General features: G+C 35.0%; 1 protein-coding gene across 1 annotated transcript in view; it reads right to left on the bottom strand.

The window, feature by feature from the left end:
- Positions 1–393: 393 nt before the first annotated feature.
- The window catches only part of TMEFF1 (transmembrane protein with EGF like and two follistatin like domains 1), a 188,256-nt gene continuing 173,422 nt past the window's right edge, over positions 394–15,227 (bottom strand). The window contains exons 9-10 of the mRNA XM_063451867.1: positions 5,011–5,169; positions 394–2,622 (exon numbers count right to left, since the gene is read on the bottom strand). Coding sequence (XP_063307937.1) covers positions 2,538–2,622; positions 5,011–5,169 — 244 coding nt within the window. The 3' untranslated portion in view covers positions 394–2,537. The remainder of the gene's footprint in view (positions 2,623–5,010; positions 5,170–15,227) is intronic.

Genomic DNA, 15,227 nt, shown 5'->3' with positions numbered 1-15,227 from the left:
ATTCAAGCACTGTGGTCAACATACTTTATGAAATACCAAACCGCTAAAATTAGGATTCATGCTCTGAGTAATAAATCTGTGAAAGAAAATACTCTGGTCCTCTTCTGAAATATTCAAGACATCTGTTGAATCACAGTGAATGAACCAGTTACTAAGATCAGTTTGTGTACTTTGCAAACATGCTATCCGATAGCTATTTGTAAATATATATTAATATATATACATGAGTGTACACATTCAGGACAACTTTTCTCTTAACCAGTCACTTCCAAAACACAGTCGGTAATAGATTAATCACATATGTAACGTTTTAAACTTCAAGATATCTTTTGGTAGAGTACAAAACAGAAACAATACGATAGTTTTATCAATTTATGAAAGCACAGTGTATGACACACAGTATCGGTTTCAGAATGGTATGTTTTGGTAGAGTACAAAATAGAAACGATACAATAGTTTTATCCATATATGAAAGCACAGTATATGACACACATTCTGTTTCACAATGGTAAAAAGCAGGTTCCTTAAAAAACAAATTCTCATGTTTTTTGTTTTTCATTTTTTTTTTATTAAAGCAGCCTTTTATTTGGTAATGGTGTTCAAATAAACAATATGTTGATCAAGATTTCCAAATGTTATTTTACATATCTTTTTAAACATTTATCTAAATGTAATAAAAGTGTTTACCGAATCTTAAACTGTCAGAGCTAAGGAAACATTTAATTTCCCCCCCCCCCCCAAAAAAAAATTATTGAATTCTATAATTTCCCTTTTGCCAAAGGAGCAATCATTCTGCTGACACTCAAAGGGTAAAAAAAAAGAAAGAGGGAATTAGAGATCAAAGACCAGACATTGCAAGAGTAATGGCACCTATTTGTGTGGTGTTTTAAAAAATATAAATAATCTAGTCTAATATGCACCTTGGTATGTTCTTCCAAAACTGTGAGAACTATTAGACATATTGATTATATGTATATATGTATACCTATATACACATAGAGATACATCCATATGAATGCTGACACCACAGAAAAATGTGTTAAGTGTAGGTACTCCCAAACCTGTATTAGAGTACCACCAAAAAGTAACTTTTAAATGTCATTCTTATATGAACACCGGTGAGCAACAAGCATGAGCTACCCACAATACATGCCATGTGTGCATGTAAATGAATGGCTGCCACAGATGACTACAATGCACTGATGTGATGTCATTAACATCAGGATGGAATGCACACACATGACACAAAAGAGGTAGGAATGCAAACACATGACACGAAAGATGTCACACGTATGGCTAAAACATATGTACACAATGTTTATTTTGCCTGCCCTAGACAGGTAGCTTGTATTCAATTAATTGTGACAATCAGTCCATCCATGATGTGATAGACTCACCTATGTTCAAGAAAGAATGCCATTAGGATACAGGGCCATATTTTCTAAGGTAAAAAATATGCTATTCTGGATAAAAGTGCTAAGGTGCAATCGCCACAGAAACCAATAGAATGTCTCTCGGCATTTAGCACTGTCCAAAAACTATCATCATCCCTGCTTTGATAGATTCGTCCTATAGAGTTAGTGGTACTCCAGAACAACTTTTAAGAAATTGACCTACCCCATCCCTTAGCCCTTGATGTCTAGGTCCAATGGTTCAAGATTGTCGGGATTAATAAACCATGTAACATATTTAACATTTTACCACTACTCACAGTATACAATTCACATTTCATGCGATAGCCAGTGTCTTTAAAAACAAAACAAAAATCAATAACTAAGTTCTATAAAACATTGAAATACCTATTTAAACACAGTGTGTCTTCTACGAATTCTGGTTAGAAAAAAAGATATCTGTAAACATTGTTACCTTTAGCTCATGCCTCGTTTGCAAGGTGTTTATCATTTTTTGATGTTTGTTCAATGTCAATAGCCTCAGGAGGGCTTTGGTGTGTTCCATAGGAGCAACCAATTGTGCGGATGCAGTTAACATTTCATCCGCCATTTCTTTTCAGACTTTAAAAGGTTCATGTCAATTTTAATTCACAGTCACTGCGTTCCTTGCTGAGAACAGCCTGGCACCGCATAAAACATTTGTTCCATGCTTACTGAACATCAAAAAGTTATAAACGAAAAATTGCCCTCATTTATCAAATCACCCCTAAATTTTGTGACTGTACCCCGACCGGTTTTCAGCATTGAGATGTTTGAAGTAAAGTATGTGTTTAATTTACAACCATGCAAAGCAGTTACAGAAAAAAATGGAGGAGTGTAAGTCCACAAAATGTAGCTAAATGAAAAAAAAAGTAAAAAAAATAAAATAATGAAAAAAACAAAAAGAGCTGTACCAGTCCATTGCTGTCAGAGCTGAAGCATTGCGTTTACAACAGACACCCAACACGGTTAAACTATAAAATGTCCAAAAATAAGGCCTCTGAAATAAATATTTCCATTCTTTAAAAAAAGATATAATAAAAATGTACATCACATGGTCAATGCAAGTATAAAAAAACAAACAAGGGAAAAAATGAAACACTGAGGCTACACCATCCGGGATGAAGCATCTGATGTAAAATGACCAAGGTTTTGTTTCTGTCGGCGCCCTCTGTTGTTTTTTGGGCACTTCCTGTTAAAAGAAAGCAAAAATAGTTAAGTCAACACATCTTTGTCAGTATCATATCATTTGTTAGTAGTACTGACAGGTTATTCTAATCTTGAAGAAGACCAGGAAAATGTCAAAACACTGCATTTCATTTGGTATTGATAAACAAAAAAAGATCACTATGTCTCACGTGCATGCTGGACAATTCTTTAGATTGATGGAATTTGAGTCAAAAGTATTATGTCAATATATACAATTTTAAAAGTGGCATTTAATAGCAACAAAAAATGATCCATGGGTTTAGTGTGACTCTTATTAAATGAAGTCTGGAACTAAAACATAAAAAGGACATTTTCTTGTATTAATCAAGAGAATTAAATCTGGGATAAAACTGATTTCCATACAAAATATTTCATTGGAAAGTCACTAACAAGGTTGTGCACAGAATCATAAATTATTTCATGATAAAAAAAAGTCAAACTGGAAAAGAATTCTCATAGTTTTCAGTTCAGCTTTTTTGTCCTTAAAAGTAGAAATTCCATAGTGAATTCATGGTTCAGTAAATATCTCTGTTAAGAAAAACAAATAATTATCTAACCATATAAACTCAGATGCTACTTTACCAGGAAACTCTGCTTGTTACTAAAAGAGGTTGTAAGATGACTGCAATTTAGCATATAAAACATGCAGGCACAATCTTAGCTATTGTTCAGCCAATTACAATAACAACTGGTAAAGACAGAAGGGAATTGGGGGCACGTCCAGAACATGCATCTTGCAGGAATGGTGCTGCCGCAGTGGCTAAAATTTATACATAATACAGATTAAAGATACACACATAAAAATAGATTTCTATATTCTATAAGGATACTTAAAATCTCAGCAAACAAATATGGGGATTCAGTTCCATCATATGGCCATATTATTTGGCCCACCACTACTTCACAGTAGCCAACATTGGAAGGACAAATTAATTAGTGCCAAATAAGCTGAAGTGTATTTAAATATTAAATTTTCATTGAGCAGATATAGAATTTGCATTGTGAGTATATACATGCAAGTACTTTAATTGTTTAGTTTTGACACTGCATTTTTGTGAATTGCGTTTATCACATTAATTTTGAATTATACATATTCACAATGCTGTTACAACAAATTATTTAAATACACCAGCTTATTTAGCATTAACACTATTTGACGTGTCTCCCACATTAGAATTAGTGTAGGACACACTGATATTGGGTTGCTGTGAAGTAGTGGTGAGCTTAACACAATATGGCCATATGGTGGAACTGAATCTTCATATTTCTTTGCTGAGATAGGTGATCTTAAGCAGCCTTGTAAAATTTAGAAATGTATTTTTATGTGTGCGCTGTTTTTTTACCTGTATTAATAATAATAATAACTGTGACCAAAAAGAGAAAGAGAATGCACACCAGAAATCACAATGAATAATCAACCAGGTTTAATAAAACCAATATCAGGTTGAAATACAATGCAAAAAATACAATAAAACAATAATATATAAATTGATACAAAAATAGGCATAAAACATAAGCAATAAACAATAATAATATACCACAATTCTCACGAGCCTAACTGGGCAGAAACAGGAATCAAAAATAACCCCCCAACGTTTCGGCACCTCCTGGTTGCCTTTATCAACCTTGATAAAGGCAAACAGGAGGTGCCGAAACGTTGGGGGGTTATTTTTTTATCAAGGTTGATAAAGGCAACCAGGAGGTGCCGAAACGTTGGGGGGGTTAGTTTTGATTCCTGTTTCTGCCCAGTTAGGCTCGTGAGAATTTTGGTATATTATTATTGTTTATTGCTTATGTTTTATGCCTATTTTTGTATCACTTTATATATTATTGTTTAATTGTATTTTTTGCATTGTATTTCAACCTGATATTGGTTTTATTAAACCTGGTTGATTATTCATTGTGATTTCTGGTGTGCATTCTCTTTCTCTTTTTGGTCACTATTTATATTGGTATTTGAGGGAATACCAGCAAGAGAATTAGCACCCAGGTGCCTTTAGCCTGTAATAATAATTTAAGTCTCTCCATACTGTATTTATTGTATAATAATAATAACTGTGACATGCAGGACTTAAATGACTTTAGCAGTGGCATGAATGCCGGTGTCAGATGTGGTGTTTAAAGCATGTCAGGAACAGTTCATTTTTAAATATTGCAGTCTCTAGGATTTACAGAACATGCTATTAAAGATTCAATGACATCCCGCTGTAGTGGATATGATGGTAGGAATACCGTAGCAGTGTTCCCCGGTAATGGGACAAACTGGTTTACAACACACATGTCAACCACATGATTCATTATTGAAAAAGAATAGTTCATATAAATTCACCATTTAAGCAACAAATACCGTATAATTGAAAAAGTAACATACCTTGTTATACACATAACAATTGCAACTATAATAGCAATCTGTACTGCTCCAATGATGGCTGCTATAAGCACATGGGTGAGTTTCTGTCTGCTAGGAACCACGTAAAGAATATTAAAATCTGTCTTGTCACAGTATTGGCCTGTGTATCCAGAGTCACACCTGAAAAACAGAAGCAGTAGGACTTTAAGTATTCTTATAACAAAAAAAAAAGCTTCATACAGGTTCATTGTAGTTGTTTTTAGAACCCTACATTTAATAGTCTTCATAGGAAAAGAAAACATACAATCAAAAATAATGGAGAATTCAATTTTAATTTACTCAGTTGGAAATAGAATAATTTTTAAATAATTGAAAAGGACAATAAAATACTGTAACACTTGAAAGGTTTACCTGCTGCTTCATAATTCCTTTATTCTTTTGACATAAACCCTTTCCCATAAGCTGCTCCACATGTAATACTTGTCCTACTGCTCAGAGCATTATGACGTCAGGGAGATAAACATATAACCATTAGCAGCTACCTTTATTTACTGTTTATTACACACACACACACATATATATATATATATATATATATATATATATATATATATATATATATATATATATACACTTTTAGAATCATTTTAATTCACAGTGGTGTCTTAAAGGACCACTTATGTTCTAACTGCATTTATTTTTAATGTTAAAATATTCCTGTAGAGTTTTAGATTATGGGCTCCCAACCTTAAAAAAAAAACAAAAGCCTTTTTGCTCGCCTTTTCAATTTCTTTGCTCCAGCCTCTCTTTCTCTTCTGAGATCATCAATCTAGATGACCTCTGTTACAATTCTTATTCTCATAGAGAAACACTGGAGGTAATTGCTTCTCTCCCTCAATAAGGATGCTTGTCATCATGGGAAGTATTCACAGTATTTGGGGCAACAGGTTGCATGCAATGTTACTGAATGTGAAGACTTTCAATATTTGAAAATCTTTGCTGAGGAAGTGGCTGTCATTCTGAGAGTCACTAGAGGAATGTTCAGGGCAAAATGTAGACATTGCTGTTTTTCTGAATTGGCATTATTTACATTCATATAAAGTAGATATGAGCCAAAAAATTGTTTGGTTTTCCAGTAAAATCTGCCTAAACACCATCTATATGTGCTCAATATAACTTTCTTTATAATTATAAGTAAGAAAACATATATGCATCAAAATCACTTTATTAAGATGACGTGGTCTTGATGCTTACAGTGTCCCTTTAAAGCACACTGTAAATGGAGTTAAAGGTTGACCAATCCAATAGCTGCCATTTGTCAGTTTTAACAATGGGTTTACTTTTATTCCAAGCTCTTCTTCACTTCATCTCTTCTCTATGCATTTTAAGGTTTTCAGTGCCATTGGGGAAATGACTAAAGGTCCCTTTTGGCATTATGGCGCACCATAACTTTATAACATTACAGATACCAGAAATATTGACAGCAATGTTAGTAATCTTTAGGTAAGGATGCTGCTAGCTAATTAGAATGAAAAACAGTGAGCTAGCATATTTGGAATAGTTGGATGTAAGTATTGCACACTAAAATGAGAAAATATATACGTGCAAAAAAGGTCATGTTCATGAAACCATCACATTGAAATCTAAATAGAAACTTTTGTATTTCAGATACCAATTCAACTATAAGATGTATGAGACAATGCCAAAATCTAGTTGTTTTTGCAACTACGGCTATATCTATTGAGTTTAATACCAACAGCAAGCAGTACTATTCCTTTAACAGACTTTATTTAAAATAAAAATAATTTGAGAAATATAATAAACCCCTTTTTGCAAGCACATAGCTTATTGGAAAATTGAAAATCTGAATTATTTATCAGCACTTCCAGCATTTCCGTGTTTATTTAGATATTTCAGCTATTTATTAAATTTACCGTACTGTGTATCTAAATCAAAATAGCCATTTTTGAGAAATTGAAACTCAGGCCTAGTGTGTCTGCAGTGTTTTGCCTGCGGGTGTCTCTAATGCAGAAGCCAGTCAAATAAATGATTTTCGAAGCTTATCGTGAAATGACAAGATCAGGCAGCGATAGTTTTTAGTTTGGAAGATTAAGCAAGACATAAAATGTGAAATGTGTCAGCGTTTCGTAATTAGCAGATCGTTTTTACACTAATAAAACATTTAAAATCTATCCTGTTTGTAAATCTCAGCAATGGTGACAGCATTCTGAGAATATGGCATTTTACGATTTGCTAATCGCTAAAGTATTTTTTAAATGATAACAAATCAACTAATTCAAATCATTAAACAAACCCAGTAATGACTGGAGTAACTGTGAGTAATGAAAATTATGTTACACACTGCTGTGCTTGTATTCAATATATATATATATATAATATATAATATAACACTTACCTCCAGCTTGTGCCAACATTGAGAAATATATTGCTTCTCAATTTTTTTTTAAGCCTAAACGGTAGTACTTTTTATTTAAAAGGTGCAAGAATGCACCTAATACAACATAATACAAACTAAGCTGAATGTAGTTTTCTTTAGTGCAGGAACATGTGGGATAAATTCACTGAGAGATCGGCTATTTCCTGGTTTCTCCAGTTTTATGTTTGAAATTAAGAGTCACGCAATTGTGAATATTTTAAATAAATATACCTTTAAGCCCTTTATCACACAAAACACGCATTGTTGCAAAGAAGTACATTTTGTATGTACATTTCTCCTTTTCTTAATGTATTATATAGACCACGGGTTCCCAATTAATTTTTCCCGTGGAACCTTTTGACATAGTAGAACAATATCGTGGAATCCCCGGAAAAAAAATTGCGCCGTAGCACATACCTTTTAATAAGTGGCTTTATTATTATCATTTTTAAATATTTTGCTCAGAAACTGTTTAGTCTTATGATACTCCTAAAGCTTTCGTTTAAAAAAGGCAATGTCTTTATCTTTGTACTCTGCATGGTTTTGCTCAAAATGACAACGTAATTTAGCAGGTGCTAACTAACTGTTTGGCAATATTTTCTTGCAAAGTAAGCATTGTGCTTGAGGAATATTTTTATTTCTGGCACTTGTGAATCCAAATTTTAAGTAGCTATCATTATTTTTTATTTTCTTTGTTTGAAGATTAGGTAGCATTGTGTGCTTTTCTTTTTTTCTTTGACTTGTCACTTGTCTCTGCTATTTGAGGAGCAGTAGATTTAAAGGGACACTCCAGGCACCCAGACCACTTCTGCCCATTGGAGTAGTCAGCGTGTGAACTCCCACTACCCTTAACCCTGCAAGCTATGCATGAGGACCTCCAGTGTCGCCAGAATCCCCATAGGAAAGCACTGAATAATGCTTTCCTATTGGAAGGTCTAATGTGCGTGCGCGGCCATTGGGACATCGATGCTGGATTCAGGTAAGTCACTGAAGGGTTTTTAACCCCTTCAGCAACATGGGATGGGGTGCCAGGAAGAGGGGACTGCAGGATCCTGTAGTGCCAGGAAAACAGGTTTGTTTTCCTGGCACTGGAGAGTCCCTTTAATTATTTTTTACTTATTTTCTTGATTTCTTGTTTTATCGTCTTTCTCAGTTTCTATAATTGTTCTATACAGTTAGAAGTAGTAATAATTTTTTGCTTGATAGTTCCTTGTTTTAACCAGATGTCCAAATTCATGGTTGTTGGTTGGTTAAAAAAACAAAAAACACTTCTCTAACCTGAAAAAATACAGATCTCACTACCTAACTGCAATGGATGCTGTTTTTTTTTTATACTCTTAGAAAGAACTTAAAGGGACACTATAGTCACCAGAAAAACTACAGCTTAATGTAGTTGTTATAGTGAGTATAACAGCTCCCTTCAGGCATTTTCATGTAAACGCTGCCTTTTCAGATAAAAGGCAGTGTTTCCCATAGGAAAGCATTGGATTGGCTAAAAATCTGCAATTTTGATCATGTCACCAAGGGGGCTGGGCCAGAGCCGGCGGACCCATGGAGAGCTGAAAATAAGGTGAGTTTTAACCCATTCTGAGGGCGTTAAGAGGGAGGGGCAAGCCACCTAAATGGTGGGTTTAGCACTATAGGGTCAGGAATACATGTTTGTAAGAAGGATTTTGAATCAGTCTTGGAGCAAAAAGATTAGAACACTTTTAAACAGCTCTCACTACCTGACTGCAAAGGATGCTGTTTTTTTTTTTAATTTATTTTTTATAAAGCTCTTAGAAAGAAATCAACATAAGCAGGATTTGGGCTCAGTCTTTGAGTAAAGAGAATACTTTACTACAGATTTCACTACCTGACTGCAAAGGACGCTGTTTTGTTAACAGCTCTTAAAAATATATATTTTTTTGGTATATCACAGATTTCTAATGATATATATAATTATATGTAAATAAGTAAAAATACATGAAAAAAATGCCCAAAATCATGTGGATACTTTCATTTCACTTGTGCAATTATTTGGTAGTTATAAGAAACTGCAGCTACTCCCATGAACACTATATGTCACTATGCAAGCAAGCCTCACTTCAACCAAAAGTTAAACCCCTGCTCTTGTGAGAACAATAAGGAACTACATGGAGCATTTATCAAAATAAATTAGATATTGCACTTGGATCAATATGCCAAGTCAGTGTAAGGCAGCCAATTACTTGAGCCGCAAATGCACTGACACCAAATGTCAAAGTTTAGTTGATAAGGATGGGGGGAGGCGATAATAATAAGGAGAAATGTAAGTGGGAGAGAAAATACATATCTCCCAAATATTCACTAGTCATACCTAATAATTTATTTTTAAATACAAATTTAAAAAATCTGGAACTTTTATGCTCTCATTGAACAATTCTTAGACTTTGGAATTTATTCACTTAACAGTGAGTGGTAGTGAGTTGAAAATTTAGGCTAAAATCTGCAATTTCAGCATTGGATTGTAGTGTGGGATGACCAGTATATAATGCTAATGGTGTATGTTTCCTTTATAACGAGGGAGGTGAGATAAAATCTCATTCAGCCCTTTTGAGTGTGCTACTTATAGAGCTAACTATTTTTCTTTGTCCACTCTTTGTCTGTAAGTTTTTGGCTATGTTGACAACAAAAACATACTCCCACAAAATATATAAATACAAATTCAGTCCCCTTGGCTTGTGTATAGCAACAGTGCCTCTCCAGATAAGTAGAGATACGTGCTCTCATTATAGCGCACAGTGTTAAGTTTCAAAACAGCTGGAATGGAGGTCTGTGCAAGAGAGTGGGGAGATTGAGAGAAATTAGGAAATAAATAGAACGACTCTGGGAAGGGAGATGGTGTGACAAATAAAGAAAGAGTTGGAGTGATATTGGAGAAAAAAAAGGGTTAGCTTAACACTATGGGAGAGAGGAATGGGAGAATACTGAATGAGAGAGGAGTAAAATAATACAGAGAGTAAAGAGGAGTGAAGGAATACTGAATAACCGTCTGTGGACTTTGTATGGGTTTAGTAAACAATTGGGTTGTAAAAATGTATTCAAATCTTCACTTTAATTAGCTGAATTTAATATTTTTATTAAACAAGTAACCATATGCATGCCTCCAAACACTGAACAGATTGACTACTTATCAAATGTTAAAACAGTGCATTTGTAATGGGTAAAATAAACAACAACAACATAAAATCAACTATTACAAGAGAGAATAAAATAAAAGTGATATGATTTCTCGGGGTGAAGGAATATTCAGTGTATCAGTGAGATGTGAGCTGAGATTGCTTCACAAGTAACTGTCATCATGGATTACAACTTCTAAAAACTATACCTACAGCTACAGAGATCAAAATCAGACAACCGTAAAACCTAAACTAGTTGCCCAAGCACGTAGCGTGGTGGAAAAGCACCAGAGCATAGCGAAAGGCAACTCTCCAAGTGCCCATATTGCACCTGTGCTGTGTGTAAAAGGGCATTGTAACAATGATTATGCCTGCAGCAAGATCCAGAGGTTAGTATTTAGATTCAAATGAATTGCCAATAAAAAAAAAAAGGTATTAATACAGGCCATGAGGCGTCCATGATTTCTTTCCTTAATTTAATAACTATTAACGAGGCAATAATTCATATAATAAATTCACACTTATATGTTAATAATTCATGTCTATTGTTTGGTGCATCTCTTTACTGATTCATTGGAAATTGAAAACATGAAACTTAAAGGGACATTTAGAGGGACACTCCATCTATAAATGAGTAAAATTCCCAATCAGAGCTGCACTTGCCAATAGGCAGATTGGTCAGCTGACTGCAATCACTTGTCTATTAGGAGCACCTACAGTGATTGCAAATATGCATCTTTAAGTTTTGGGTACAATATAATATTTCATTTGATATGTGATAATTCCATGGGTATGTTTATTCAGGGAGGAAAGAAAAGCTTAGCTATTCATAAATCTTCTTAATCATTGAGCATTTAGCAGATAACTGTTTTTTATTTTTTTCATAAAAAAAGCAAAACAAAAAAAACACATTTTGATTCAACAAAATGGTAAATATACCTAAAACATAATTTTAAATTATCCCATTAAATGATGTTACGCAAATAAATAAAACACTGGTTTTCTACAGCATAATTCTATATATAGCCAAACATACATGAATGAGATCAAAATAAAATGTCAAACTCACAACAGGCACTCCTCCCATGCAATGCTACACCACTTGAACATTTTATAGAATCTTAATTGAGATTCTAAGCTCATACTTACATTTCATGACTAGATGAACCAATTCTAACTAGTGGTATCCGAAATTTGTTACACATAGAAACATAGAATGTGACGGCAGATAAGAACCATTCGGCCCATCTAGTCTGCCCAATTTTCTAAATACTTTCATTAGTCCCTGGCCTTGTCTTATAGTTAGGATAGCCTTATGCCTATTCCACGCATGCTTAAACTCCCTCACTGTGTTAACCTCTACCACTTCAGCTGGAAAGCTATTCCATGCATCCACTACCCTCTCAGTAAAGTAATACTTCCTGATATTATTTTTAAACCTTTGTCCCTCTAATTTAAGACTATGTCCTCTTGTTGTGGTAGTTTTTCTTCTTTTAAATATAGTCTCCTCCTTTACTGTGTTGATTCCCTTTATGTATTTAAATGTTTCTATCATATCCCCCCTGTCTCGTCTTTCCTCCAAGCTATACATGTTAAGATTCATCAACCTTTCCTGGTAAGTTTTATCCTGCAATCCATGAACCAGTTTAGTAGCCCTTCTCTGAACTCTCTCTAAGGTATCAATATCCTTCTGAAGATATGGTCTCCAGTACTGCGTACAATACTCCAAGTGAGGTTTCACCAGTGTTCTGTACAATGGCATGAGCACTTCCCTCTTTCTACTGCTAATACCTCTCCCTATACAACCAAGCATTCTGCTAGCATTTTCTGCTGCTCTATTACATTGTCTGCCTACCTTTAAGTCATCAGAAATAATCACCCCTAAATCCCTTTCCTCAGATGTTGAGGTTAGGACTCTATCAAATATTCTATACTCTGCCCTTGGGTTTTTACGTCCAAGATGCATTATCTTGCACTTATCCACATTAAATGTCAGTTGCCACAACTCTGACCATTTTTCTAGTTTACCTAAATCATTAGCCATTTGGCTTATCCCTCCTGGAACATCAACCCTGTTACATATCTTAGTATCATCAGCAAAAAGACATACCTTACCATCAAGACCTTCTGCAATATCACTAATAAAAATATTAAAGAGAATGGGTCCAAGTACAGATCCCTGAGGTACCCCACTGGTGACAAGCCCGAGCTTCGAATATACTCCATTGACTACAACCCTCTGTTGCCTGTCACTCAGCCACTGCCTCACCCATTCAACAATATTGGAATCCAAACTTAAAGATTGCAGTTTATTGATAAGCCTTCTATGTGCAACAGTGTCAAAAGACTTACTAAAATCTAGGTAAGCAATGTCTACTGCACCACCCTGATCTATAATTTTAGTAACCCAATCAACAAAATCAATAAGATTAGTTTGGCATGATCTCCCTGAAGTAAACCCATGTTGTCTCTGATCTTGAAATCCATGTGTTTTTAGATGTTCAACAATCCTTTCCTTTAACATGGTTTCCAGCACTTTCCCCACTACTGAAGTAAGGCTTACTGGCCTATAGTTGCCCAACTCCTCCCTATTACCTTTCTTGTGAATGGGCACAACATTCGCCAACTTCCAATCTTCTGGGACTACTCCTGTTATCAATGATTGGTTAAATAAATCTGCTAATGGTTTTGCTAGTACACCACTAAGCTCTTGTAATAGCTTTGGATGTATTCCATCAGGTCCCATTGACTTATTTGTCTTTACTTTTGACAGTTGAAATAGAACCTCTTCCTCTGTAAACTCACGTGTAATAAATAACTAATTTATCCTTTTTCTTAACTGATGTCCCTCTCCTTAATTTTCATCTGTAAATACCGAACAAAAATATTAATTGAGGCAGTCAGCTAGACCTTTATCCTCTTCTACATACCTTCCTTCTTTTGTTTTTAATCTAACTAATCCTTGTTTAACTTTTCTTTTCTCATTTATGTATCTAAAAAAAGTTTTGTCCCCCTTTTTTACTGACTGTGCTATTTTCTCTTCTGTGTGTGATTTGGAAGCTCTTATAACTTGCTTAGCCTCTTCATGCCTTATCTTATAGATCATTCTGTCTTCCTCAATCTGGTTTTTTTTATAATTACTAAATGCTAATTTTTTGTTTTTTACTATTTTGGCCACATCTGCGGAGTACCACAGTGGTTTCTTGAATTTTTTGCTTTTACTGACAAGCCTAATGCAATTTTCTGTTGCCTTCAGTAGTGCAACTTTTAAATAATCCCATTTCTCTTGGACGCCATTTAAATTGCTCCAGTCTGATAATGACTCCTTTACACATATTCTAATTTTAGAAAAGTCTGATTTTCTAAAGTCTAAAACTTTTGTTTCTGTGTGGTGTGACTCAGTCACTGTTCTTATATTAAACCACACTGATTGATGATCACTGGATCCTAAACTTTCACCTACAGTAATATCGGATACCAAATCTCCATTTGTTAACACTAAATCTAGTATGGCCTCTTTATGAGTTGGCTCCTCAACGACTTGTTTTAGAGACAATCCCAGTAGGGAGTTTAGAATATGTGTGCTCCTGGCACAAGCAGCTATTTTTGTTTTCCAATTCACATCAGGAAGATTAAAGTCACCCATGATGATAACTTCCCCCTTCATTGTCATTTTAGATATTTCCTCAACTAGTAGATTATCTAACTCTTCAATTTGTCCTGTGGGCCTATAAATCACACCTACACAAATTACTGTGTGATTACCAAATTCTAACGTAACCCAAACGCACTCTATGTTCACCTCACTAACTTTTATTAGGCTACATTTTTTGCTATCCTTCACATACAGGGCCACCCCTCCCCCTTTCCTGCCTTCCCTGTCTTTTGTATATAAAGAGTACCCTGGTACTGCTATGTCCCAGTCATTTTTCTCATTATACCATGTCTCAGTAACAGCGACTAAATCTACACTATCAGTTGCCATTATTGCCACAAGTTCATGGATCTTATTCCCTAAACTGCGAGCATTTGTAGACATGACTCTAAGCTTATCACACTTGCTACAGGCACCTTCTGTCCTTGTTTTGGGGGACAATTGGATTGATGTTTTATCACCCTTTTGCCCCCCCCCCTCCTAGTTTAAATACATCCTAGCAAAACCTCTGAACTGCTCACTGAGAACATTTGTTCCCTTTTGAGAAAGATGCAAACCATCTTTTTTGTACAGTTTATTTCCAATCCAAACAGAGCTACCATGATAAATAAAGCCAAATCCTTGCTCCCGACACCATTCACCAAGCCACTAGTTAAAGTCCCTAATACGCATTCGCCTGTCGTTCTGAGTGTTATGCACAGGCAGAACTTCAGAGAATGACAGTGTGGAAGCAACCTGCCGTATATCATTGCAAAAACACTAAAAACTTCCTTAACCTCTGAAACCTCATTGCAAGCCAAGTCATTTGTCCCTAGATGGACGAGTACATCCAATTCCCCTTACTGCTTTGCTCGCTTAACAATATTACAGATACGTCTCCTGTCTCTGTGAGCAGTAGCTCCGGGAAGACACCTCACAAGACCACCATTGTCCATCTCCACACCTTTTATGATGGAATCCCCCAACAACAACTGCTTTCTATTAGGCCTCACCATAGTTTCCAAGC

The sequence above is a fragment of the Pelobates fuscus genome, chromosome 4 (assembly GCF_036172605.1).
Source record: "Pelobates fuscus isolate aPelFus1 chromosome 4, aPelFus1.pri, whole genome shotgun sequence".
Classification (NCBI taxonomy): Eukaryota; Metazoa; Chordata; class Amphibia; order Anura; family Pelobatidae; genus Pelobates; species Pelobates fuscus.
The sequence above is the reverse complement of the archived record's forward strand: the minus strand, read 5'-3'. Positions and strand labels throughout refer to the sequence as shown.